Source organism: Budorcas taxicolor, chromosome 25 (assembly GCF_023091745.1).
Source record: "Budorcas taxicolor isolate Tak-1 chromosome 25, Takin1.1, whole genome shotgun sequence".
NCBI classification, from domain to species: Eukaryota; Metazoa; Chordata; class Mammalia; order Artiodactyla; family Bovidae; genus Budorcas; species Budorcas taxicolor.
In genome coordinates this window covers 51502574-51530203 of record NC_068934.1, presented here as the reverse complement: position 1 = coordinate 51530203, position 27630 = coordinate 51502574, and the positions used below count along the sequence as shown (strand labels likewise).

The 27630-nt window shown below is 61.2% G+C and overlaps 1 protein-coding gene across 4 annotated transcripts; it reads left to right on the top strand.

Annotated features, from left to right (window-relative positions):
- The first annotated feature begins 1840 nt into the window (after nucleotides 1-1840).
- On the top strand, nucleotides 1841-27630 carry PTDSS2 (phosphatidylserine synthase 2). 4 transcript variants are annotated; one of them, XM_052661741.1, is made up of 12 exons: nucleotides 1841-2037; nucleotides 8121-8222; nucleotides 15117-15199; nucleotides 18711-18778; nucleotides 24295-24429; nucleotides 24714-24764; nucleotides 25171-25284; nucleotides 25442-25560; nucleotides 25895-26009; nucleotides 26116-26225; nucleotides 26600-26785; nucleotides 26911-27630. In XM_052661741.1, the coding sequence occupies exons 1-12, from the start codon at nucleotides 1841-1843 to the stop codon at nucleotides 27068-27070; spliced, it is 1440 nt and encodes a 479-aa protein (XP_052517701.1). In that variant the 3' UTR covers nucleotides 27071-27630. The 4 variants fall into 4 exon arrangements, with proteins under 4 accessions (XP_052517701.1, XP_052517699.1, XP_052517700.1 ...); XM_052661739.1 differs by having other exon boundaries at nucleotides 26080-26225; XM_052661740.1 differs by having other exon boundaries at nucleotides 24656-24764.

The window sequence follows — 27630 nt, the reverse complement described above, 5'->3', positions numbered from 1 at the left end:
TTTTGAAATCTAGGCTAGGGCTCTGGCAACTTCCTGGGGTTTTCAGGAGAACTTAGGGAAATGGGATCCAGTCATTTAAATGCTCTGAGGGCAGCCCTCCTTTGGGGACTCCAGCTGGTTTCATGTTTAAAATCTAGGGACCTCCCCACATAACCATTTTTTAAACTAAATGGGTCAAACAAAGTAATCTGTAATTACAACGGCCATTATGGGAAACTTGATCTCCCCAAATTCGTTTTTCTTAAGATTAAATTGGAAGACTGCAGTTCTAAAATTAAGCAAAATTGAATGGCGTATTTATTTTCATTGGTAGTACAAACAGAAAAAGACCTACCTTCCCCTTTTCCCCCAACAGGAAGGCATCCCTCCTTCACATTCAGCAGGAGAAAGGAAGCTTCTCTCCACTTCCCATAGCCCAGCCAATCAGAGACCACAGAGGCCCAACCCCCTCCCCCCAAAACCTCCTTACTTTGGATCTCCAGCTCCTCTAATGGACTCTGGTTATCATAGCCTCTATTCCCAGCTAGCTCCAGAAAGAATGAAGGGATGGAACCAAACCAAAAACAATACCCAGTTGTGGATGTGACTGGTGATAGAAGCAAGGTCCAATGCTGTTGGACTGTGAAGAAAGCTGAATGCCGAAGAATTGATGCTTTTGAACTGTGGTGTTGGAGAAGACTCTTGAGAGTCGCTTGGACTGCAAGGAGATCCAACCAGTCATTGGAAGGACTGATGCTGAAGCTGAAACTCCAATAGTTTGGCCATCTCATGTGAAGAACTGACACATTGGAAAAGACCCTGATGCTGGGAGGGATTAGGGGCAGGAGGAGAAGGGGACGACAGAGGATGAGATGGCTGGATGGCATCACCGACTTGATGGACGTCAGTTTGGGTGAACTCTGGGAGTTGGTGATGGACAGGGAGGCCTGGAGTGCTGCGATTCATGGGGTCGCAAAGAGTCGGACACGACTGAGCCACTGAACTGAACTGAACTGATTCCCACTCCCTCTTCTCCCTAGAGTAGCAAGGTCCCCCACTTCGTTCTCTGGATTTGCCTGTGGTCCACCACTGCTCACATATCCTGAGTTGCAATTCCTCTGCTATCCCTAAGTAAGTCTCCCTTTGCTGGTGAAATAACTGGCTAATTTACCATTAAAGGTGACAGTATCCATGTACAGTTCTGCACGGTTTCGTTTCCTTTGAATATATCCCTAGGAAAGGAATTGCTGGGTCACGTGGCAACTCTGTCTCACCCTTTGAGGAGCTGCCAGACTTTTTCAAGTGGGGTTCACTGAATATTTTTGTAGGGTGCTCTCTCGCTATTAATAATCTGAGTCAACCAAGATCAGCATGGCTACTGATCTTAAGAGCTACTCTTTGGCCACCAGGAGGCTAGAGTCTGGAGATCCCAGTGAAGACTGGGAGAACGCGCCTGGGGATAGGCCGCCTGGGGAGGAGAGTCTGGGGCGTGGCTCAGGGCAGACAGCCCAGGAGGAGGGTCTGGGGCAGCCTGGGCGCCCCTGATTAGGGACACGTCGCTCCTCCCGCAACTCGCGCAACGCTAGTTACCTAGCGACCAGGCGGCATCCCTCCCAGCAAGCCCTGTTCCTAACGCGTGACATCGGAGACTACGAGTCCCAGGACACCCCGCGCCCAGGCGCTCAGACTACAAGTCCCACAACACACCGCCCGCCCTTTTCTTGCCGCCCCCCGCCTCTGCTCTCCAGAGACCCTGCGGAGCGGGCGCCGCGACCCCTTCCCGGCGCTCTTCGCGCGGTCTCGCGCGGACTCGGGTGCGTGGGGTCACGGCGCGGGGCGGAGCGGCTGGCGCCCGGGCGTCATGCGGAGGGGCGAGCGCCGGGGCGCCGAGGGGCCGCGGCCGGGGTCCCCGGTGCCGGGGTCCCCGGTGCCGGGGGGCAAGGCCTCGCCGGAGGAGCCGCCGGCCGGCGCGGCCGCGGGCCGAGCGAGCGGGCCGGCCGCGGGCCGCCGCAGCACCGAGTCCGAGGTCTACGACGACGGCACCAACACCTTCTTCTGGTGAGGGCCGGCGGTCCGCCGGGGGCCGGCGGGGCCGGAGGGGCGTGGCCACGCCGCGCGGGTGGAGCGCGCCCCGGGAGCCCCGCAGCGGCCTCTCGCCGCCGCCCCCCGGACACGGCCTGCCCGGTGTCCAGCCCCCACCTCTGACCGCTGTCCCCTCCCCCGGGAGGGCTTGGCCCCGCAGTCACCTCCGCGCGGCTTTTCCTGACCTCGCTGCCCGCAGTCCCCCGCCGCCCTGCGTCCGGCCCCTTTCCCTGGCGGTGCGGATGCCCTGTGAAGTGACACCCTGCTCCCCCGGCGAGTGGGGTAACATCCGCGCCGCACGCCACGCCGGGAGCCCAGCGGACGAGCGTGGAGGGAAGGCGCTCCCTCTGCTCAGTGGGCCCGCGCCAGGCCAGTCCTCTGACCCCTGTGCCGCTCTGACCCGGCCTGAGCCGCGCTCTGGCCTGCCTTCACGGGGGTCACGGAGCGAGGGGCAGCCAGAAGCAGAGGTGGAGGAGTGCGTGGGCCGAGTTGGGCGCTTCTGCGTTTGAGGGTCCCGGAAGCCAGCCTTGGGTCAACAGGTCCCAGGCATGCTTCATGCACCTGACTGACCCAGTGACCTTGGGCTGTCCTTTGCTTGTCTGAGCTTCTCTTCCGTTCCTTGTTAGAGGGACACACGCTGTACCCTGGAGAGTGTGCTTGAGAGGAGGGCTGTGCCTGCCGTTTGCTTCTCAGTTCAGGTCCAGCTGAAGTTGAGTCCCGTGATGGGCCCTGGGGACAGTGGTGGCTTTGGGCCGTAGCCTGCAGGGATGCTGTGTGGAAACAGCTTCTTCAGCAGGTCTGGGAAACCTCAGAGGAGGTGCACGTGCGGCCACATGTGTCTCATATCTGACCCAGGAGAGGCCTGAGGGTGTGGTGGGGGAAGCAGCTCTCTGGTGAGGTCGGTGTTATCTCCTCTGTTGTGCAGGCAGCTGCCTCAGGGGTGGGTTGGGAGAGGGGTGGGTGACGGATGACCGGCCCTGCTTTGGGAAGCTGCTGTGCGCCAGTGGCCTGAAGCCAGAGGGAGGGGGAAGGGACGGGGTGCCCACCTCAGTCGGGGTGCGGCCCTGGAGCTAGTGACTTGAGCACTGTGGGACCCTGCTGGGCATTTCTGTGCGTGGACCAGGCCATCGGCTGTCCTGCTCGTGGGGCAGGACCCCTTCAGACTGCAGGGCAGAGGGCGCAGTCCTCCCACACCCGAGCTGCTGGCCACTGAGGGGAGGCTGAGGCCCGGCTTGCTTTCCTTCTCTCCCGTTCATCAGTGCGTGTCTTAGGGGCTGCCACTTGCTGCTTCAGGGCATACAACAGCGTGGACAAGAAGCTTCGACTCCGGCACAAACAGGCTCCCTGTGCTGGCCAGGGGGTGCTGAGCAGGCGTCTTCAGAAGCACAGACTGCCAGCCCGTGGGGCCCTGCCCGTGGGGATGCAGAGAGGCCTGCCGTGGTTGGGCCGTCCTGTGGGGAGGTCTGGTGGAGCCCGGAGGGCTCTGAGGAGGGCGTGCCCCAGGGCTGCCGGCTCCTGGGACCTGCCTCCAGGGCGGGTGCCCCAGCCTCTCCACCATAGGTGTTGGGGTGCCCGCGTATGTGGTTTTTGTTGCATCTTGGGCTTCTGCCCTCACCTATGTAGGGGAAGAAGCTTCATGTTTCCGTAAGGTAACCAGATGCTCACCTGGCGAGAATGACTCACTTTTACTTGTAGGGCCCAGCCACTTTCTGAGTCTCCCATCATTGACTTGCTGTGCTGGGATTTCGAAAATTCTTTCATTTTAATTTTTTGTTTTAGGGAATTTTAGTAATGAATGTTACCAAAAAATTAAAGACTAAAAGGTATATATTTGTGGAAGTGACTATATGTTCCACAGTTTCTCAAAATAACTCTTCCATGTTCAAAACTTTGTTCTAACAGTTTTCGTTTTCAAAGAAGCTTGGGGGTCAGCTTATCAGCCACAGAGTTTGGAGTTCATGTTGAGCCTTGGTGTCCTAGTCTGGGCTGCTTTCGGCTGGAAGGGGCAGAGGCCGGCAGGGTCTGCTCAAGTCTGGGCTGCTTCTGGCCAGAAGGGGCAGAGGCCGGCAGGGTCTGCTCAAGTCTGGGCTGCTTCTGGCCGGAAGGGGCAGAGGCCGGCAGGGTCTGCTCAAGTCCGGCAGGGTCTGCTCAAGTCTGGGCTGCTTCTGGCCGGAAGGGGCAGAGGCCAGCAGGGTCTGCTCAAGTCTGGGCTGCTTCTGGCCGGAAGGGGCAGAGGCCGGCAGGGTCTGCTCAAGTCTGGGCTGCTTCTGGCCGGAAGGGGCAGAGGCCGGCAGGGTCTGCTCAAGTCTGGGCTGCTTCTGGCCGGAAGGGGCAGAGGCCGGCAGGGTCTGCTCAAGTCTGGGCTGCTTCTGGCCAGAAGGGGCAGAGGCCAGCAGGGTCTGCGGTGGCGCCGACCCCTCTTCTGCAGCTGTGGTGCCTTTGGTGGGGAGCGCCTCAGGGAAACGTCGGGACCCCAGACTCTGGGGAAGTGTGCAAAGATCCGGCAGCTCAGAATGCCTAAACGTTGTTCCGATCACTCTTAGAGACCCAGTGCCCTGACAGGTGCTTCTAAACATTACCACCTGTAGGTGGAAGATAGTGAGTCAACACTGGGTCAGCGTGCTTCAAGGCAGGGAAGAGATGGATGGTTGTGACGCTTGGGAAACACTCGTTGTGTGCTCACCTCGTACAACACTGAGCCTTGGGTGAGTGTCCTAAATTGATTCTCAGGGCTCTGCTGTTAGCAATATGCTTTAAGAGTAGGTATGAGAATTTGCAGGGCAGATCTTAGATGCCCCAAGTTCCAGGAAATGCCTTCCTCAGTTACTGTGGGTTGGGGTTTGCCAGCTTCGCCCACATCTGGGCAGCATGAGCTGCCAGCTGATACCTTTTTGGTCACGCTGGTCAGTGGCCCTCGGTGCCTCTCGCAGGCCCAGGACTGGCCGTCTGGTCTTGGCCTCTCACAGCCACGCCTTCGTACCTTCTCTGACTGGTTTGGCAGGCTGCCTCCCTGCCCACACAGCATGGTGGATTGGCCCTCTCTAGAGAGGGGCTGGCAGCTGGGCATTCTCCACTGGCCGTGGCAGGGAGCCCACTGTCCTCCCGCCCTCACGCTGGCCCAGTGGCCAAGTCACAGGATTCACGGCCGAGCGATCCCTGTGCCCAGATCCCCACGTCTCCTCTCAGCCAGGCAGCCAGGCGATGCTCCGGGAGCTCGGGCGTCTGGAGGGCATGGAGTCGCCCTGTGTCCTGAGCCCCGCGCGTCGCCTTTGTCCCGCAGCATCCCCAGGCCCGGCATCCGCGCTTGGCCACGTCGCGTGCGCTTTGATCCACCCGGCCTCCCGACTTGGGCCCCGGTGGCCCCGGTCAGTGTTCGTGAGGACAGTGCCCGAGTGTCTTCCTTCCTGGCCCCCGGGTTTCCCTGGAACGTCTCTTCCCTTCTGTCGGGAGAACTTCTGTGGTGGTGCTTGCACGGCAGGCCTGCTGTGGATCCCCGCCTTCTCCCTCCGTCCGCCTTCTCTCCGCAGGGTTGGGGATGCTGCTTTGACATTTCACTGCGTTACAGATTTTGTCCCACTTCTGGGCTCTGTGGTTTCTGAGGAGAAATCTGAGCTCAGACTTGGTGTTTGAGCGGAAAAGGAGCCTGGCCAGGAGTCTGTGCTGCAGGGGCCTTTGGGGCCAGTTCTAACACCTTGATTTCTGACTTACTCCTGTTTTTGGCTTTTTTTCCTCTGAAAATGCTCACCAGGGTAAGCATGGCCCCTGCCTCCTGGGGCAGGCAGCTGGGCGTTCGGGAGCGCAGGGGCGTCTGCCTCCCTCGGGGTACAGGCTGCAGATGCCCCGGGCTCGAGCAGGCCTCCTGTGGCTCCACCCAAGCCCCCTCTGCGCTCCACCCCTGCCAGTCCTCCAGCCACGTGGGCCCCACTGCTGGCCCGCCCTGTGCTGGCCCTCAGCTCTTGCCTTGCAGGCCTGGACCTGAATCTCCGGGCCTGCTGTGAGGCCTTCCCTGGTTCTGCGCCCCGCCCCTGCCCCCCTCACCTTTCCCCATATCCAGCCCTCTGTTTGTCTTGCTCCAGGAGCGAGCGCGCAGGAAGGCAGGCCTGAGGTCTGCTGGCACATGGTGTAATCTAGCCAACGTGTTGTCTGTGCCACTTGGGAGCACTCACGCTGGGTCTCCTCGCCTCACGACAAGGGTTTGGTGTCGGTGTGCTGGAGCCGTCCTGGGCAGGGCTCAACCCCCAGGCCCCTGTCACGACCTGAGTGACCCTGGCAATGAGGCTCAGCTCTGAGCATCCTCAGGGCCGAGATGAGGTAGAGCCCCACGCCTCGTCGTTGCCAGCTCAGCCCTGGCGGGGTCCCAGCGACCGCTTCTCCCCATGCACATCAGGTGGAAAGGGTGGGCCGTCTCCTCGACCCAGGAGAGGCAGCTGAGCTCGCGAGTCCTGTGTGTGGGCTGGTGTCCCGCAGAAGTTGAGTTTCTGGGTCACCACCTCCAGGGAGCCCCAGGAGTGGCGGCCTGGAGCAGCGCCTTGTGATGTCGCCTGCGCCTGAGACACTGCGTGGAGTTCAGCTGGAAGGCTGAGGTCCTGAAGTTCCCACGCAGCCTCAAGCTCACACGTGACTATGTTATACTGAATCTTATTAAAACAGTGAAAGTAGGAGTTTGTCCACTTTTGACAGTTTTAAACGGCAGTGTTGTGAGATGTAGAAGAATGGACGCCGTCTCTGCTTTCTTCACTTGGCGCTGACTTACCTGCACACAGCTGTTTCTGCTTTCACGATACAGAGCATAAACGAACAGCGGGATGGAGGGGGAGATAGCCTTTGTCTTGGGGTGGGGGAGCTTGCGTGTAGCGTCAGTCACGTATCAGTTCCTCCTGTACTAACCGATAAACTCTGCAGTTCCAGTTAGGCTCCCGATAGCGTCTTTTGTGGCAGCTGTCAGACTGCTGTTGAGTGAAGATGGGAGAAAACCGAGTGAGCTGGTCGCGACAGGGAAGCAGCGGGCCTGCTGGAGGCCAGGGTGGGGGCTCCCGCGGCGAGGGCAGCCTCGCGGCTCGTCCGCTCCCACTGGCCGGCGAGGCTGCGCGCCTTCCGTGTGTGGCTGGCCAGTTACGTGCCTTTTTCTGTGAAGTGTGTGTCGAGTCTTGTTTGCATTTTCAGGAGATTGTTTGTCCTTACTGGTAAGAGCTCTTCGTGTGTTCTGGCTACAGAGGCCTCTGTCAGGCGTGAGTGTTGTGAGTGTTTTCTCCAAGCTCGTGACTGACTCTGGTTTCTTCCCTGTTTCACGGAGTTCTGACGGCAGGCAGGGAACTGACGCCCGGCGGCCAGTCCTGGGCTCGGGGCTTCCCGCGTGTTGTCCGCCTGGTCGTCAGGACACCTCTCAAGGCTGGAGGTGTGTCTCCAAGGACACGCTCTGCTCTCTTCTGTCTAGAAGCTGGGTCTCTGCCTCCTTTGCAGACAGCTGTTAGCAGGCAGGGGCTCCGGCAGGCGTGTGGCGCTCGACACAGCGCGGTGGCTGTGGCCGCGTTTCCAATCAGGCAGGCCTGCTGGCTGCCGAGAGCCATCTCCTTCCTTCCACGTGGGGCTCTGCAGCCTCAGCCTTGTGGCCCGGTAGCGGGAGGGGCCGCTTCCCAGTCCAGCCGGGCAGCCATCCCCGCCCGGTCTCCGGGTGCGCGGCAGTGCTTGCGCCCCACGCCCTCAGTCTGGGTCCCGGGGCCTCTCTCTGCGCCTGTGTCTGCGCCACCCTCACGGGGCTCTTACCCCGGGTCACGGCATAAACTGCGAGGTTGGTCTCTCGGCGTGATCTGTTCTGTGACTTGAGCTGTGTGACCTGTGGGCCAGTCCCTCTGAACAAGAGCTGCCCCCTGCTCCCCGCCGCCCGCCCGCCCAGCCGACGCGCAGGCAGAGGGCTGTCCGAGCGTCACGAGACCGGCAGCCAGCGGTCAGTGGGTTTTGCGCTGCAGGTCGAAGACGGAGTGCGCTCCTTCAGGGACGTGTCGCCTGTGTGGTCACTGCGTGCTCTCCGCGCGCTGATGCGGGCTGTGTTTGCGTTGCAGGCGGGCCCACACCCTGACCGTGCTCTTCATCCTCACCTGCGTGCTGGGCTACGTGACTCTGCTGGAGGAGACGCCGAGGGACACGGCCTACAACACCAAGAGGTACCCGCCCGGCCCGGCAGTGGGCGAGGGTCTGCACTCCTGGGGCTCTGGGGCCTTGCGGCACTTTCAGCCCCTCTTCTGCCCGGCCCGGCCCTGGCACCATCGACCTGGCTCCAGGGAGGGCTCAGGGGTTCGGGTCAGCTTCAGTGGGGCGGCTTCCCCACCTGTCCAACTCTTGGCACCCCAGGCCTCACCTGAGCGTCTGGCAGGTCGGCTCAGTGCCGATGCTGTCCCCCTGGGCAGCGCCAGGCCACGTGGCCCCAGGCTCAGCCCCCCAGGCTGCACCCGCCCTCTTAGGCCCCAGTGGCAAAAGCCGTTGTCGCCCGATGCCCCCTCCGTGGGCTCAGCTAGCTTGCTAGAGTGGCTCACGGCAATCAAGGAACATTTTGCTTGTTTATTATAGAAAGTTCACCATAAGAAGACTAAGCAACAGCCAGATGGGGATGGGTAGTGGGGCAGGGTGGCCGAGTGCCCACGCGTCCCGGAGGCCCTCGGGGGGTCGCTCACCCGGCCTCTGGGCTCCTCACACAGTGTGATCGATCGACTGAGGCGGGCCACTGGCGGTGGGCTCGTTGTTCGCCGCCCCCAGAGAGCTGGGGGACCTGTGATTGGTTCCCCTGCATACCTCCCGTCTGGAGGTGGGATTCGAAACATAACCGAGGACAGCTTTGTGACCCTCAGCAATTGGGGAACTCCGGGGGTTTTAGGGGTTCTGGCTAGACACAGAGGAAGGCCAAATCCGCATTTCTCGCTGTGAATCACAGTGGCTGTGAGCTTGAGTGTCTGGGCTTTCTGGAAGGCCAGGAGTGGCTCCACCAGTTGGCGCCGTGCTCTGCACTGTGCTGATAAGAGGCTGTTAGAAAGTTTTGGCCCCGTGTGGGGAGTGTGGCCCATCTTCTCTTGTCTTCAGAAAGAGTCTAGTGGGGCAGGACTGTGTCCTTTGCCTGAATCCAGGAGATCCCGGGGCCAGCCTCAGAAGTGCGTTGGGAAGATTAGCTGGTTTTAGAACTCATTTCTCTGTATTTTCTACACTGGGTGGACTCACCTCTCCTCTCTGGTCCCACGAAGCCCCCATTGCTGTTCCAGTCCTGGGGCCCAGGCCCCAGCTGCTCTGGTAGGGCAGCTGGAGGAGGCCAGGCAGGAACAGAGGTGGGGGCACCGCCCAGAGCCCACAGGCGCCGGGAGACTGTTGGCCATCATCAGCAGGGAGACTGGGCTGGCGTTCCTTCACCCTTGGGGTCTTGCCCTCTGGCTGGACTGTGGTGTGGACACCAGGGACCAGGACACGGGAGGCGCGCCTCGCCCTCCCCCGTGAGGTGCAGGCCTCCTGCCCGGGCTCCTGGGTCCGCACTCGGGGGGGGGGGGGTCCCCCCGCCTCCCTCCTGTCTCCCCGTTGGCTTTGTGGGGTCTTCCTCTTCGTCCCAAGCTCTGCGTGTCAGCCCCCAAGTCTAGCGCCTCTGAGTGCCCAGCCCTCCCCAGCCCTCCACGGTCACGCTGCAGGCTGGCACACAGGGAGTGGGGCCCAGCACTGAGGAGGCAGCTGCGCTGCCCTTGGACCCCCGGGTGGGCCCCTGGGGCTGTCCGCCCCCCATCACAGGGAGCCCTGAGGATTCGGGAAGTAGTGAGGCAGTTTGGCGGGGGCCCTGCACTTGCCTCCAGGGGATTTCTGACTGGAAGTTGGTCTTCGCTGTGAATTTGTTTGCTAGCCCTGAGTGGAGGGTTTGCACCATCTGCTAGGCGCACCCGTGTAGGGAGCCGGAAAGCAGAACTTGGTTAGACTGGAGAGGTGGCCCGTGTGGCTGTGAGGCTGCGCCAGAGGTGGGCAGTCCTGATGCCACCAGGCCGGGACAGTCCCAGGGAAGAGCCGCCCCCCAAACCCATACAGGGTGTCTCGGAACACCATCCCGGGGGCTTGCTGGGTGAGTCACAAAGCCTTGCTGCCAGGGACCCCCACCCCAGCCCCCAGTGTCAAGGGGGCTTGTTGGCCGCCCTGGGACCACTGTGGGCACGTCCTCAGCTCTTCATCCTGCACTGGCCTTTCTCCCGAGCTGTCTGTGTCTGAGCGAGGGCACAGAGGCCGCCAACGGGGCCATCTGGGTCTCTGCCGGCTCCCCCGTGTGATCTCAGGCGGGGCTGGGGACGGCAGGTGGGTAGGAGTTTGGGGCTCCGGGTGCTGCTCTGCCCTCTCAACCACTTGAGGGCAAGAGAGTTCCCTCCAGGCCCTTGGGGCTGCCATGGTGCCTGGAGCCCGTCCTGGAAGCCTGCAGGCCCCACCTCTGCACCTGACCAAGACTCTGCAGCTTCTCCCAGGGACCGGCGAGTATGCAGGACCCCTCAGACCCCAGAGGGGGCCCCCTGCTCTCCGAGTCAGCACCTCACAGCCTGGGCTGTGACGAGGCCTTCGTGTCTCTGGAGGGTGCTAGGGCACACATATTTTAATTTTTTATTATGTCAGAGCTTTTGATGTTTGCTTCCCAAAGTTATGGTTTTTTTTTTTATTAATATTTATGTTAAAAATTTAGGAAATTGGTTTGCTTTCCCTAAACTTTCAAGTCCGCCTCTTTTTATGGGTCTAGCATGTTCTGTCACTTCAGGAGAGTAGATTTTCTTCCTTCAGCCACCTTGATGGACGTGTCATTTAATAGAAGACGCACCTATCACACAGGCTGCCACGAGGTGGAGGCGTGCTAGGCTTCTTCTGAGGCTGTGCTCAGTGTGCACGGCTGGCCGCAGGCCCTTCTTGCCTGTCGCAGAGTCTTGTTCGGCCTGCGCCCTCACGTCTGGCCCCTCCTGCTCCGCATGGTGGTTTTGTGGCACCCGTGTTGCCGTGCCTGTCAGCAGCCATTCTGGTCCGTTTCCAAGGGGTGGTCCACCGTGTGGCCACGCCCCAGTCCCTTGGCTCATTATCTGTTGGTGACATTTGGGATGTTTACGTACATGTGCACATCAGTTCAGTTCAGTTGCTCAGTCGTGTCCGACTCTTTGCAGCCCCATGAACCGCAGCACGCCAGGCCTCCCTGTCCATCACCAACTCCCGGAGTCCGCCCAAACCCATGTCCATTGAGTCGGTGATGCCATCCAACCATCTCATCCTCTGCTGTCCACTTCTCCCCCTGCCTTCAATCTTTCCCAACATCAGGATCTTTTCAAATGAGTCAGCTCTTCGCATCAGGTGGCCAGAGTATTGGAGCTTCAGTCTTTCCAAAGAACACCCAGAACTGGTCTCCTTTAGGATGGACTTACGCACTTGTAAATGTGTGGACTTACCAATACAATGTACAGTATCGATGTATGTCGCCTGTCCGTAACAAAGAAATACAACGTGCCCACAGCGGTTAGGAGGAACAGAGCCAGAGGGTGGAGGCTGCCCGGCTGCAGGGCTGGCTGCACAGTGGTGCTGGAGGAGCTAAAGCAGAGCCCAGAACCACACGGCCACCTCGTCCTTGACGGAGGAGAAAGGCACGTCGGCGGAGAAAGAGCAATGGCGCGCACCCCTGGAGTGACCAGAGCCCGTACGCTGTGCACAATAATTAGTTCAAAGTGGACTGTAGACCTAAGTGTAAAATGGAAAACTAAAACTTGTTGAAAAAAACACAGGAGAAAATCTGGTGATGGGTTTGAAGATGGCTCTTCCGTCTGTGCCACACGGCTCGGGGGGTCATGGTTCCCAGGGGTCGATCTGGCGCCCCCTGCAGGGGAGCAGGCGTCCTAACCACTAGACCTCCAGGGAGGCCTGATGGCCCTTTAATAGAGTGCCCAGAGCACGCTCCGTGGGAGAGAAAGCTGGTAAGTTGGACTTGATTAGAATGAAAAACTTCTGCTCTACAGAGCCTGCTGCTGAGACAGCAAGAAGACATGCCGCAGCTGGTGGGGGATCCGCGCCTGACAGCGTGCTTGTCTTCTTGTGCAGAGAGCTCCAGAGCCCCGCACGGGGATCCCAGCAGCACAGAGGAGCCTGGCGGGAGATCTGGATGGACACCAGCAAGGACGTGAGCGCGGGAGAGGACACGCAGCCCCGTGCGTCCGCGGAGAGCGCCGCCACACACGGGGCCCAGCGGCCCCAGCGGGCAGTGCCAGGTGCGGCGACACCCGGGGCAGCAGGAGCACGCATCCGTCGCCAGTGGGAGTGGGAGCGTCCGTCACAGGACGAAGCAGGAAGCAGCAGCTGCACCTTGGTGTTTACCCAGAGGAGCAGAACGCTCACGGCCACACAGAACCTGCATGGGGACCGCTACAGCAGCTTAGTTTGGAAGCACCAAGCTTGGAAGCCACCAAAACGTGCTTGAATGGGTGAACAATGGACTGCATTCATTCATACAATGGAATGTTATTAAGCAGTGAAAAGAAATGAGCTGCCAAGCCACGGAGCCAGAGATGAAGGCTAAATGCCTGTTGTCGTGAAAGAAGCCCAGCTGGGGAGGCTCCTCTCCTGTGAGCCCAGCGCTGTGACCTCTGGACGGGGCAGAGCTGTAAGCGCAGAGATGAGCGCTGTCCAGGGGCGGGGAGTGTGCAGAAGGGAGCGGGGGAATTTTTGGAGTCTTGAAGCTGTCGTGTTGATGTCGTAATGGTAGATACAGGACTGAACAACACCAAGCTAAGTGTGCAACTGGTCAAGACTCTTTAGCAGGCGGAGGACCCCAGGCGGGAATGCAGCCGTGAAGGAAGCCCCACCTTAGTTAGAGCGAGCGCAGCGCCTCAGGAGGGGCCGGGGAGCAGGCGCTGGCGGCAGTCACCTGAAAATTAAACGCTCAGGTGTAAATCGAAAAAAAAGTGTACAGGATCCACGTGAGAAAACCTGCAAAATTCTGATGACTGAAATCAAAGATCTGAATCAGGGGACCGATAGTCCATGTTCGCCGATAGGGTCTCAGTATTGGTGAGGTGTCATTTCTTCTGGGCCTATAGAGTCAGTGAGGTCCCAGCCAAACCCCTGTAAGCTGCCTTGTAGACGGGAGTGGGGTCTGTAGGCGTGAAGGCCCGGGATGTGTACAGAGCGCTGTGCCCTGGGGCGAAGCTGGTTCCCACGGGCGCGGGTCAGCAGCAGGATCCCTGCTGCGCCAGCCCTGGGACCACACAGGCGGCGGGTGGGGGCCAAGAGCCTCAGCGCTGGGGGGGCGGTCACGGGCACCCGAGGGGGGAGCGACCGTGGATAAGAGATGCCGCTGGGTGTCGGTGAGGACTCGGGCGCACTGGAACGTGGAGCCGGGCGGCACACTGGCGTGTCTAGTGTGCGTGTGTGCAAGGCTGGCACACGCACATCTTGTTCTGTTGGCCAAGAGGGTCCAGAGGGAAGTCGCACATGGGCGCCCAGGTCTCGGTGCCCAAGACCATTCGTTCTGCAGTAGAGGGGCCAAGCGCCCTGAAAAGTGGCCGATCCCACGGCTGGGGCCGGGGGCCCCCGAGAGCAGCCTGGGGTATCTTCCAGCACCAGCAAGGAGGGAATGCCAAAAAAATACAAAACCTCACAAAGACAGGGCGTGTCAGAGACGCAGGGGCTGAATGAGAGCTCCCAGCAGCTGAGGCTGGAAGAGCTGGAGCAAAGACAGCAATCAGGTGCTGAATTGTAACCCAAGTACAGGGTAGATGCCGCTGAGTCCGTGCTGATGCCAGAAATGAGTCAGGAGAAGATACACCTCCTGCACAGAAGGGTTCCTCTTGAGCTGTGGAGCTGCTCTCCACCCCACGCAGGGGCCTCCCTCCCAAGGGCGAGGGGGACACCTGCCAGGCACCCTGCGGGGGCCAGGTCGGCACCAGTGGTCCGGCTTGTGTCCGTGGCATGTACCTTGATACGACGGGAAGGTGGTCTCCTTAACATCTGTAGTCATCACGTAGCCCTGATCTAGTCATGAGCAGCAACAGCCTTCATTCAGGGGCAGCCACAAAGCACCTGCCCAGTCTTCCTCAAAACTGCACAGGCCATCAACACAGGGGCCGTCAGAGCCTGTCAGAGCCGAGAGGAGTGTCGTGTCGGGCCGGGGGGCCTGGAGCAGGAGAAGCACACTAGTCTAGAAACCGAGCAGATCTGGGAAAAAGAAATACTGTGGGCTTCAGTTATCGTACCAGTATTGGTTCATTGGTTGTGACAGATCCCAAACTGATGGACATGGGAAATTCTGTACTGTCTTTGTAACTTTTCTGGTCCAAAATTCAAAGATTATTTAAAAGTGTAATGTATTTGCTTTCCTCTAGAAGTGCTTCTGATGGACAGGTTCTCCCAGGTAGGCCCGCTGGGGCGGGAGGGCCCGGAAGCGTGGCCGCCGCCCCGGGCCGCCCCGCGTATCCTTCCCACGGCCAGTCCGTGCTGACCGCCGGGGCCGGGGCTCGGGGTCCCTAGGCCTGCTCCGGGGCCCCGTGGGGTGGCCACAGCCTGGCACGTGAGGCGGGGCCTGGCTCCTTGGCGGGCGGGCTGCCGTGTGTGTCTGCATGCCTTCCGCTGTCTCCTGGGGGCTCCTGCCCGGACTGGATACGCAGCCCTGGGCCGAGGGAGCCACCAAGGGGCCCGCCTGTTGGAGCGGGAAGTGCTGGGACCCTGACCGCGTCTTTCCCTCTGGGGCCTTATGAGCCCTGGCCTGCTGTGTGTGGACCTGGAGGGGTTGGTTGGTTTGTGGTGTGTGTGTTTACCGTGCAGCCTGCCTTAGCACTTGGTGGTGCACAGAAGCCAGCCAGGGCCAGGGCCTTCTCCGGGCGCAGCGCTGCCTCTGGGGGCCGTGCAGGCCAGGGCAGCGGTGCTCGGCCACCAGCTTCACCACAGCTGAGCCTCAGCTCTGCCTCACCGGGGGTCGGGGCTGTCCCCCCCATGGGTGCCCCAGGCTCCCTCCCACCTCCTGCTTGGGAGGAGCACACTCAGAGCTTCACGCTTCCGCACACTGAGGGCTGTTTGTTCTTTATTTGCAGAGGTATTGTGGCCAGTATTTTGGTTTTCTTATGTTTTGGAGTCACACAAGCTAAAGACGGGCCATTTTCCAGACCTCATCCAGGTAACTTGCCGTTCCTCTCTCCGTGTGTGCCGAGTGGCGGTGCTGTCCTGAGGCTCGAGAGTGTCTGTGCTGCTGCGTGTGAGTGGCCTGCCCGCCCCCCCCCCCCCCCCCCCCCCCGGCCTGCAGACGTCAGCGAGGAGGGCGGGCGAGACGGGCTTCACAGGCGCCGGGAAGCCCCTCTTCTCCCCCAACTCCCCCAACTCTGGGCCCTCGTGTCCCGCTGCTGCCCACCCGGTGCTAGTCAGGGAAGTCTGCCTGGGGGCGGAGGGGCCCTGGGGCTGTGCAGGGCGCTCGGCGTGGCCTCTCACAGGTGGCTCTGCTTTCCGCTGCAGGGCCCCCTGCCCTTCACGGTGTGGGGGGGCCCCTGGGAGCCCTCCGCAGCCGGCTCTCCTGTCTCCACCGTCCCGCCTCCATCCCAGGGTCGTGCTTTTAAATGAAAATAAAAACCACCCGTGAATATAACCACCGTTAAGCTTTAGTGTGTTTGTACACATGTATACACGCACAGCTGTAGAAGCATCAGCAGAGGCCTGCACTGGGGTTTCGTATCATCGTTGTTCACTTCAGGCTTCACACAAGCACATCGTTGTGAACGTTTTGAGAACTGGGTTTTTGGTGGCCTCGGTCCTCATCTGAACGTACCACACGCACGAGTCCTGTCCTGGAATGACGGTGTACTTGGGGGTTTCCCGTTCCATGGCGATAAGCTAGGCTGTGGTAAATTTCCACGTGGGTGTCCCTACCCGGTTACCTGTGGAAGCGGCAGGTTAAGGGTCCATTGTTGGCTGTTGCCCAGCTTCGCTCCAGAAGGGGGGGCTTGGGCTCACATGCCCGGGGGCTCTGAGCCGGGGCCTCACCAGCTGCTCGGCCCCTCGAGATGTTGGTGTGGGTGAAGCCTGCGTGGTCCCTGCCCGGGGCATGGGGCGGCATGATTGCCCTGGCCTCCCCAGCTCGGGCTGCAGGACCTTCTCCACGGGCTTGGGCCTGTCCAGTGCTGCCCAGGAAGGGTGTGGACCCCTAGCCAGAGAGTGGAGGAGTGAGCCCGAGTGTCAGAGACCAGGATCAGTGAGAGACCCGGTGCGTTCCTTCCTTGTCAGATGGACTTGGGAGGCAGAGCACGAGCGCTGGAGACCCCCGCGGAGCCCGTCCAGGGTGGGGCAGCAAGGCCACAGGGCACCAGGCCCGGGTGAAGTCAGCGGCGGGACAGGCGGGCCCGCCCGGGTCGCCCAGCGGGACGCGGCCGAGTGCTCTGAGCCCGTCTGCAGCTCCGGGCCAGGTGGGCCCCGGCCGGCCTCCCCTCTGTGGTGTCTGGTCTGTGTTCTGACTGTGGCCTTGCCCTTCTTTAGTTGCTGTGTGTGACCCTGTCTCTCTGCCAGCCTCGGTTAGTTACCACGGGGGCACCTGCCAGACGTCTTGTTCACCTGGTGCTCGGCGGGAAGTCCTCAGATCCTGAAATCAGGCTGCATCTGCAGGCCGGGAGGACAGCGTGAGGAGGTGTTTCGGGGTCTCCACCCCCCCGCCCTCCTGGGCCCGGCTCAGGTCGCTCCTGGGGGAGCAGACACAAGGCTCCAGGCCCACCGGTCTGGGGAGCCGATTTATCTGGAAACTGGAATTGGGTCTGGCCCGTTGCACAGGCCCCCTCCCTTTCGTGGTCTTTCTTTTCACGCGTGGCTTTCTCTGAAAGCTGGAGTAAGTGGGCACACTGCCAGTGCTGTTGAGGTAGCCAGCGCTGATGTTTAGGAAGAAAATAAAAGTGCTCGGCTGGGGAGCAGGGCAGGCAGACTCAGGGAACCAGCTTCAGGAGCCTCTGGGTGGTTCAGGAAGCGCGGGGTGGGGCCGGGGGGCGTGTGGAGACCCTGGCCGGGGGATGGACAAGGGCCTCTGAGGACCAGGGATGGGCGTGGGTAGGCCTGGACTCCTGGTGGGCTCCACAGTCCAGTGGCGGGAGGTGGGGAGCCTTTCTGACCCACGTGAGTGTGGATGGGGAGGGACAGAGCCGCCTTCACAGGCAGCGGCTGGTCACCACGGCGGCGTCCCCCCACATCCCCCACCACAGTCCTGGGGCTGCTGGTGGAGCCTTGGACCAGGGAGACTTTTCCAGGCGTCCCACCTTCACAGGCATGAAGAATGTCGCCTCGGCTGTCTCCTTCCGAGCACATAGCCGATTCTCCCAGAATGTCGCCTCGGCTGTCTCCTTCCGAGCACATAGCCGATTTCCCAGGAATCCAGCAGCCTGTGTTTTCTGCCTGTGCGCGACTGGGCTCTCAGATCTCCTGGCAAACAGATGCGGGACAGGCTCCAAGGGTGCCGGGCCACCCCAGGGCCCAGTGTGTGCACAGCTGTGCCCAGGCGGCTGCCAAGGGACTCAGACCCAGGAGACGAGCGCCGCACACGTCCCGCGCGCTTCCAGAGAGCAGGCCTGCGCATGCCCTGTTCGCCTGCGCACGGCCTGGCCCGTGCGAAACTCGGGGTGGGTGGGCAGGTGCCGTGGCCACGGCTGACCTGGAGTAACTGGACTAACCGTGGCCGAGTGTGTGTGCACAGCTTCTTTCTTAATTAGCTTTTAAAAGAAGCCTGGGGGTGGGCTTTATTTCCCCGCAGACATAACCCCAGGGAAAGCAGGTGTCTCAGGCCTTCCTAAACAGGTTCATGGAGATTCTTGGAGCAGCTCTAGACCCTTCCCCTTCGCACTGTCTCATCTGCCAGGGAAGGTTGAGCTCGAGAGAGGGGAGGTGGGCGGTGAGGGCTGCCCCTCCCCGCGTTGCTGGGATGCAGCCGAGGCGTGGCGTGAGTTGAGGGCTCTGAGCGGCGACTTCGCGCGCCTGTTGCAGAATGGCCGCTGCAGTGCAGGTGGCGCCTCTGCAGCCTCGTGTGCCCTCAGCTGTTTTGACGGTGAGAACACTTGGGGTGGACGCTCAGCAACTCAAAGTATATAATGTGTGTGCCAAGTGTCGCCGCCGGAGAAGCATGCTGGCTGGAACTCAGGACAGTTTCCTTAAACAAGTCATCCCAGGAATTCGGGACCATTTAATGTTAGAAAATGTGTTCACGTCACTCATCACACTAACACTGAAGGTGAAAAACGGATTCCCTTTTCTCATATTCATTCACGATGGAACCAGTTCGACAGCACACTGGGAGTTAGAGATTTTCTTAAACTTGACGAAAAGTCTACCAAAACCCTGCAGACCTACCTAGTGATGAGGGTCGGGAGCGTCCCCACGGACACAAGACAGGGACCTCTGCCGTCGCTGCTTGCGTCCCGTGGTTTATGGGCCGTCTCTGCTGCAGCAGGGGGGCAAAGTGAAATGCAAGATTAGGGGCAGGAATGGGAGAAAAGGAAAGCATTCCGGAGAGGACTGTGTGCCCACCCCTGGGCTGGAGCTTGCTTCCAGGTCTCTGCTAGGAGCCCGAGAGGGGCCTGGAGCAGGGTGCCGGCTGTCCAGGAGCCGCGTGGGGATCTGCAGGGCCGCGGGGCGAGCACCCCTAACCCTCTGCTCTCTCTCCGCAGCTTACTGGAGATTTTGGCTCTGCGTTAGTGTGGTCTACGAGCTGTTTCTCATCTTCATACTCTTCCAGGTAAGAGGTTTCTCTCGGTTGCATGAATGGGGGGTTCAGGTGGGTGTGAGGTGTTAGAGGCGGCTCTGGCAGCAGACACGGGGCACTGAGTGTCAGCGGTGGGCCGGGCCAGTCGCCGTGGCCTCGCTTCCAGTCTGGGGACAAGTGTGGCTGCGTGTGCGTCGGTCCCTTCTGGCACGTGTTCGGCAAGGTGGTCAGCGGGAGGAGGTTGGAAACTCAGCTCCTTAGGAAATCTCGGATCAGGATTTGTTGCTGCTGACATCTGTCTGATAACACGCCTTGGTCTGCTGGGTTAGGCAAGCGTGACTTCAGAATTCAGTCTCAGAACCGTCAGCGACGGCTGAGTGAGTTATCATCACGTGGGAAAGTTTGCCTTTAGGGAAGGTGTACAGGGCCGGGAATCGTGACACTGGGTGTGTCTGTGTCTGTGTGTGTGTGTGTACACGCCAGAGTCGGCGCAGAGCCCGGCCCCCCACGGTCCCGCCCTGCAGCTGCGGTCTGTCCCCCTGCACCCCTGCACTTTGTCTCGGACACTCGTGTGAGTGGAGCCGCGTGGCCTTCGCGGCCTTGAAGCTCACCTGGGTGCTCCCCTGCCATGGAAGGTGTTTCTGGTGGAGGCCCCGCCGTCTGTCTGTCCCTCCAGCAGTGTGGGCTGGCGTGGGGCGGGTGTGAGAGGAGCAGCTCAGCGCCACCGGCACAGGCTGGTGTGCCTGACGCCGGGAGGGCTCCTGTGTCCTGGCGGGTTGGCCTGATGGCCAGGCCCTCGCAGCTCTTGCCATCATCAGAATCTTCTATTTTAGCCAGTGTCTTTTCAGGGGGTTCACTGCATTTCTAGGAGGGCTCGTGATGTTTACCAACTTCTGCATTTATGACCCAGGAAGCAGACACCCTCTTTGGTGAAGTGTCTGTTTTTGCCCTTTTGAGAAACCAGGCGGTTGGTTGCTGTGGGGTTAGGGCCTTCATGCTGTCCCGGCGCAGGGCCCTCGGCCGGCGGCTTGCACGTTCCTCCCCCAAGGCTGCAGCTGGGCCTGTTCTTTTAGCAGTGCTGGGCCAGGTGCCTTCTCTTTTTGTGCTTTTGATGTCATGTGTAAGACTTCTGTGTCCAAGACCAATTTATTAAGATTTTCTCCTGTGTTTTCTGTTAAAACCTGGTTTTATATTTTACACCGAGATTGTTCATTCATGTTGAGTTTCTTTTTACATTTTGTTTTGGAATAATTAGATTCACAGGAAGTTGCGAAAAAATTACACAGGGAGGTTCTGTGTTCTTTTACCCAGTTCCTCAGTATTTTGCCTAAATATAAGATAGCACGTGTACCTGAAATTAACACAACGTTGTGAGTCAGCTATCGTTCCATCAGTGTGTTGTGTCTGACTCATGGTGACCTCGTGGACTGCAGCGAGACAGGCTCCTCGGTGCTTCACTGTCTCCCAGCGTAGAGTCGTGTCCGCTGAGCCGGTGCTGCTGTCTGACCTTCTCATCCTCTGTCCCTTTCCCTCCCTTCAGTCCTTCCCAGCATCAGGGTCTCTTCCAGTGAGTCAGCTCTTCCCATCAGGTGGCCAAAGGATTGGAGCTTCAGCTTCAGCCTCAGTCCTTTCACTGAGTGTTCAGGGTTGATCTCCTTTAGGATTGACTGGTTTGATCTCCTTGCAGTCCAAGGGACTCTCGAGAGTCTTCTCAGCAGCAAGTTCGAAGGCATCGGTTCTTCGACTTGCTGTCTTTTTGATTGTCCAGCTCTCACGTCCACACGTGACTGCTAGAAAACCATAGCTCTGACTGGACTGACTGTCGTCGGCACAGTGATGCTTCTTAACGCACCGTCAGGCTCGTCATCACTTTGCTTCCAGGGACCAGGTGCCGTTCAGTTCCACGGCAGTGGAACCACCCGCAGTGAGTTCCGAGCCCAGGACGATCAAGTTGGTCACTGCTTGCGCTTTTTCCCCTTCCGTCTGCCTAAGTGACGGGACCAGAGGGTTCTCCGGTGGCTCGGCGGCGAAGAATCCCCCTGGGATGCAGAAGGCATAGGCGCCTTTGGGCTCGAGCCCTGGCTCCGGAAGACCCCCTGGAGGAGGGCATGGCAGTCCACCCCAGGATTCTTGCCTGGAGAGCCCCGTGGACAGAGGTGCGTGGAGGGCTGCAGTCTGTAGGGTTGAAGAGAGTCGGACGTAAGTGACTGGGCACGCACGCGCGATGGGACTGGGTGCCGTGGTCTGTTTTCTGAGTGTGGTGTTTTAAGCCAGCGTTTTCACCCTCCTCTCTCACTGGCAGCAAGTGGCTCTTTAGTTTCTCTTCACTTTCGGCCACTAGAGTCAGCTGTGCTTCAATTTAAAATAAACAGATGTATAAGACAGTGTAAACCAAGAAATAGATGCTGATGCAATCCAGACAGCAGTTTACTCACTTGTGCACGCGCGCACAGACACACACACGGATGTAGAATTCGGTACAGTTTGGGGGAGGTTTATTGCAGTGCATTTAATTAAAAATATTTTTTAATTATAGTAAAAAAAAATTCCGTAACATAAAATTTACCATCTCAGCCATTTCCAGCTTGGGGCCCTAGAGCATTCACCAGCCTGTGTTACCTTCCCCACCATCGTCCCCAGAACCTGCTCATCTTCCCAAACGGACACTCACTGCCCTCCCGCCGCGGCCCCAGCCCCTGGCCCCCGTCCACGTCCTGTGTCTACGGATGTGACCCCTGCAGGACGTCCTCTGGGGGAGCCAGTCAGCACCGGTCCCTCTGTGGCTGGGTTGCTTCTCTGAGCAGCGCGTCCCCGAGGTCCATCTGCGCTGCAGCCTGTCAGGGCTTCCTGCCTCTTGGAGGCTGAGCAGCGCCCGTGGTGCTTATGCCACGCCTGTGTGCTCACTGGCGCTGAGCGGGCTCTTGGGTTGCCTCCACTTTTGGTGACTGTGTGACGCTGCTGTGGATGTGGGCGTGTGAGTGTCTGTGCAGCCCTGCCTTCCCTTCCCGAGGACACGCCTGGAAGTGGGACAGCTGAGGAGCCCTGGTCAGCCTCTAAGCAGCCGCTGGACCGCGCTCCACGGCGGCCGTGCCCACATCACAGCCCTGCCAGCCGCCGCAGCTCCGTGTCTCCGCGCCCCCAGCTCTTGGTGTGAGGTGGTGGCATGGTTCCCACAGTTTGCTTGCACGCCCCCGACTGCTCGTGACACGTGTTTGTGGACATCGGTATGTCTTGGGGAGACCAGTTTTTGTTCTGGTTGATTTTTATTAATGGTCCATATTCTATTTATTTAAAAGAAACTGTATTTTAAAGCAGAGAGGCCCTGCTAGTCCTTCACCAACTTCCTCCTGTTACGAACACCTTACACTGTGTGAATCGGCTGTTGCAATCAGTCATTGAGTGGAGCCCACACCTCCTCTCGCTTACCCTCCTCTCTGTGGCACCGCACTCTCCCCGCACGTGGGTCTCTGACTGCTCCCAGCGGCGCTTTGTGGTTTTCAGAGTGTGTCCCTAAGTGTCTCTCTCCTGATGCTGTCCTCAGCGGGCTCATCTCGGCTCCATGTGGCTCTGCTGGTCTGGGCGTCTGGAAGCACAGCCTGTTTGCTCTGCGCTGTCAGCTGTGCCTGACTCGTTCGTTCTCACAGCTCTGCTGCTGTTCAGGGGGCTTCTGAGGGGGTCTCTGCAGGAATGCGGGGGCTCACGTCTTCCTCGCCAGCCTGAGTGTCTGTCTGTCCATCTCTGGCCTCACTGCCCGGCACCAGCCTTCCCACCCCCAGCTTCTCAGTAGGGAGCCTTCATTAGATGCCCTTCATCAGTGGAGGAAGTTCCATTCTTCCTAATGTGTTGAGTGTTTTTATCATGAGAGGCTGTTGAATTTTGTTGGTTGTATGCTCTTTTTTTTGCATCAGATGACATGGTCTTGTGGGTTTTCCCCTTTATTAACATGACGTGTTAATTCATTCCCTTATTTTGAACCATCTCAGCACTGGGATGAACCCGCTGGGTCGTGGGGTACGGCCCTCGTGTATGCTGCTGACGGACTTGCCCGGGATTCTGCTGGGGGTCTTTGCGACTGTCTTCATGAGGGGCGCCGTCTGTAGTTGGCCTGGCGTGTGCTTTTCTGGCTTTGCTGCCAGGGCTGCAGCGGGTGTGACTGGAGTCCTTTCAGGCTCCGACGCACATCCTGGCCGCTGGTGAAGGTCCAGATCCCTAGGCGTGTCTGTCGGGTTCCCCGCCCGGGCCCTCAGGAGGGAGGCCCCCGCGGGAGTGGGAGCAGCTCCGCCGCCCTGTGGGAAGCCTGTGGGGGGCGCCTTCTCCCCAGCTCGGTTCTGACATCAACGCCCCCGCGGTCATCTGCTTCCTCCTCAGGGTTATGAGTCAGTATCTGATCTGTGCTCACAGCGCCCAGGCTTGGTGGCTGGGAGCGCTCACGAGCCCCGTCTGTGTGGGGTCTTGGTGGTGTTTCCTGTTTCTGAGCACCCCCCTCCTTTTGGTGCTGGAAGCTACCCGCGCCCAGGCCCACCCTGGGCCCCTGCCCCAGCCCTGGAGTCAGCCATTTCTCCAGGGAGCCTGGTTTCTTTAGAATGGCTCAGGAACCTAGGTGTGGGCCCTGTCAATCAGCACCATGAGCCGTGTGGGTCCTGGCCTTTGTGTGCAGCTCTCCCGCCCGGCTGCTGCCCTGTCCCAGAGGGGCCAGGGGCCAGTCGGCCTCCTCAGCCCTCACTGGAGTGGAGGTTCCTGGTCTGGCCTCTGGGCTTGGTTGATGAGCCCGAGGCTGGGACGGCAGCGACCTCCTCGGATGCCCTGAGACAGTCTTGGTGCACTTGCGCTGCTCCCTTCTGAGGCCTGAGCGTCGGGGCTCAGAGCCCGGGGGCCACGCTGACCCGGGACGCAGTGAGACAGCCGCTGCCCTGCTTCCTGGCCCTCAGACCCCAGGTCCCCAGAGCACGTGTGGGGGCGTGGCAGTAGTTCGTGCCATCACCTCAGTCGTGTGACAAGACGCAGGTCTGGGTGTCATCTGTCCGCACACCACAGACCACATCTCGTCACCCCGCCTGGAACCTCCTCCCGTGTGTCCCTTGGCCGGTACTCGGGGTCCTGACGACAGGTGTCTGGGGCCCCAGCTGGTGGCCAGAGGGGCGGAGGGAGGCACAGGGCTCTCTTGCTGGGGGTCCTCCCCCACTGGGGGTGACACCCAGAGTCTCTGTGCTGGGTCTAGAGGCATGTTTGGCTGACGCTGGCACCTTCGTGTCAGGAGAGGCTGCCCAGGCACCGTGTGAAGAGGCACACCCCACGATGCCGCTTCTCTGTGTGGGGTCTGGAGCCCGAACAGACTAGGGTAGGAGAGGGGGAGATTGGTGATCGAGCCTCTCCAGGGGAGGCACACCTGTGACCCCATGGGGGCATGGGGACGCCCTCGGCCCTGAGACACCCCCATTCTGCCCGGCCCCACGTGGGGCCACACTGAGACAGGTGCTTCCCCTCCCGGTTGGTGGGCGCTGTCTGCACGCTGCAAACCTGCCCTGCTGACGCGGGCACTGGCCTTGCAGACCGTCCAGGACGGGCGCCAGTTTCTGAAGTACGTGGACCCCAGGTTGGGGGTCCCGCTGCCAGAGAGGGACTACGGGGGAAACTGCCTCATCTACGATGCAGACAACAAAACCGATCCCTTCCACAACGTCTGGGTGAGTGCCCGGGAGAGGCCACCTGCCTGGCCTCACGCTATGGGGTCTCCTCCGGGCAAGTCTGTACCACATCCTGGGCGTGAAGCCTGGCGGATTATTGCACAGGCTCCTGGGCGCTGCCCCAGGTGTGGGTGTTTCTGGAACCTGAGTCATTCTGCAGACTGGATGGGGTGGGGGACTCAGGGGCTGAGCAGCTCACGTGTGAGGGTGCCTCTGGCGGTGGCAGGGTCCCCTCCCAGCTCGCACTGGGGAACCAAGCACGAGGCCTGCACCTGCCCCCACAGGACAAGCTGGACGGCTTCGTGCCTGCACACTTCATCGGCTGGTACTTGAAGGTAGGCTCCTCCTTGTTGGACAGGACACCTGGTTTCAGGCCCACCCTAAGCTCTGGGCTGTTTTCCAGCCATGCCGTGGGTGGGGCCCACAGTGCTCGACGGGCAGGCTGCTGGGCTTGGGGCCCCCACCTGACCTCACGTGTCCGGGGCATCGCAGCAGCCAGCAGAGAGCAAGGGAGACCGACCCACGGAGGCCTGCGGTCCCTGGGTGGGATAAGCCCGGAGCTGGTCGCTCACAGCCCTAGGCTGGGGCACGCCTGAGAGCTGCCTCAGCGTCTGGAGTCGGGGCGGCTGGAGCGGAAGTGGCCCCCCTGCCTCTGTGGCCCTGAGGACTGTGGGGCGGGGAGGGGCAGACTGTCCCTGGAGGCCCCACCGCGGAGAGCTGATGCGCTGGCCTCGGCCTCAGACCCTGATGATCCGAGACTGGTGGATGTGCACGATTGTGAGCGTGATGTTCGAGTTCCTGGAGTACAGCCTGGAGCACCAGCTGCCCAACTTCAGCGAGTGCTGGTGGGACCATGTAGGCACCCCCCCCCGCCCCCGCCCCACGCCCACACCCACACTCCATCCCCACTGGCCACACCGTGGGGGGAGGAGGGCAGCTCCCGGTCGCCTCCGACAGGGCCGCCGGTGCTGGGGGCCCATGGCGCCACCTCCCACCTGCCTCCCACCCCCAGTGGATCATGGATGTGCTCGTCTGCAACGGGCTGGGCATCTACTGTGGCATGAAGACCCTCGAGTGGCTGTCCCTGAAGACGTACAAGTGGCAGGGCCTCTGGAACATTCCGACCTACAAGTACGTCTCTAGAGCTGCTGATCTGCGGGCCTGGGCTCTGGTGTGGGGCCTGTGGGGCCTGCGGGCCTGTGGGGAGGGGCCGCGGGCGAGGATGTTGCCTCCTGTGAACTCCACCTGGGATATGACCCTGGGCATTGCTCTTACGGCGACCAGGACGTCAGCCCATCCTGGCCACCCAGCTCCTTGTCCTCCCTGCCAGCCCTTCTGGGGTCACCCCTCCCCGGCTGCCTCCCTCTGTGAAGAAGGAAAGAAACTGCCCAGGAAAAGGCCTGGGGGGCCGGGGAGGCCGGCGTGCCCCGAGCGCGCTGCCCTAGCTGATGGGCGCTGCTTCCAGGGGCAAGATGAAGAGGATCGTGTTCCAGTTCACGCCCTACAGCTGGGTTCGCTTCGAGTGGAAGCCGGCCTCCAGCCTGCGCCGCTGGCTGGCCGTGTGCGGCATCATCCTGGTGGTAAGGCCGGCGAGGCTGGGCTCCCCGCGCACCCCAGCCCGGGCTCCCCGCCACCCTCCTCTGCCCCCAGTTTCTTTTGGCAGAGCTGAACACCTTCTACCTGAAGTTCGTGCTGTGGCTGCCCCCCGAGCACTACCTGGTCCTCCTGCGGCTCGTCTTCTTCGTCAACGTGGGCGGCGTGGCCATGCGGGAGATCTACGACTTCATGGACGACCCGTGAGGGCGGCGGGGGCGGGGCCGGGGCGGTGGGCGAGGGCGGGGCCTGCGTGGTGGGCGAGGGCGGGGCGGGGCCGGGGCGGTGGGCGAGGGCGGGGCCTGCGCGGTGGGCGAGGGCGGGGCCTGCGTGGTGGGCGAGGGCGGGGCCTGCGTGGTGGGCGAGGGCGGGGCGGGGCCGGGGCGGTGGGCGAGGGCGGGGCCTGCGTGGTGGGCGAGGGCGGGGCGGGGCCGGGGCGGTGGGCGAGGGCGGGGCCTGCGCGGTGGGCGAGGGCGGGGCCTGCGCGGTGGGCGAGGGCGGGGCGGGGCCTGCGTGGTGGGCGAGGGCGGGGCCGGGGCCTTCCTCGGCCTCGGCGCAGCCCCACCTCCCTCCGCAGGAAGCTGCACAAGAAGCTGGGCCAGCAGGCCTGGCTGGTGGCGGCCATCACGGTCACGGAGCTGCTGATTGTGGTGAAGTACGACCCGCACACGCTGACGCTGTCCCTGCCCTTCTACATCGCCCAGTGCTGGACGCTCGGCTCCGTGCTCGCCCTCACCTGGACCGTCTGGCGCTTCTTCCTGCGGTGAGCGCCTCGGCCCCGGGGTGTCCTGCCTGCCGCCCCAGGCCCTGGGCTCCTCTGCGGGGCGGGATCCAGGGACCCCCCCCACCGCGGGCCGGCCTGCGGTGACCTGCCCCCGCTGCCCGCAGGGACATCACCCTGAGGTACAAGGAGATACGGCGGCAGAAGCAGCAGAGCCGGGACGACCCGGGCAGGGCCGACGGCAGCGCGGACGGGCGCACACCCGGGCCTGATGACGCCTCGGGGTCCGAGGAGGCCGACAGAGAAGGGGTGCCGGCCCCACACTGACGCCTGGGCTGCCGGTCCTTGGTGATTCTCGCCATGAACCTGCCAGCAGCCTCAGCCCTCAAGGCTCTGTTCCCCTTTTCTCCCGTGTGCACGGCGGCCCTGGGTATGTGCGCGGTGTGTGTGCGCGTGCTTGAGTGTGGGCTCCAGGGCTCCCCTTGGGCCCGCCAGTCCTTGTGGAGCCAGAACCCCTGCCGCTCTGTGCAGTCAGCCTGGGGTCTCCGCAACCCCAAGCTTCGGCACCCGGATGGCCTGGCCCAAGCACTGGCATCGTGGTGCCCGCCTGCTCCCTGGGCCCCGCCAGTCCCCCATGACCCCCTGGCAGCCTGTGTGAAGGACAGTCATCCAGGGACACCCTGAAGAGGCTGAGGAAGGGCACATCCCTTTCTCGGGATCTTCCATCTGACCCTCTAAGCTGGAGGGTGCGTGGATGGTGCTGGAGGGAGGCAGAGACTCCGAGGCCTGGTCCCCACCGTCACGAGTAGGTCATGAGGGTCTCTGTGGCCGAGTTGAGGTCCCCTCCACAAGCAAACAGCAAATAAAATCCATGGTGGAGGCCTGCA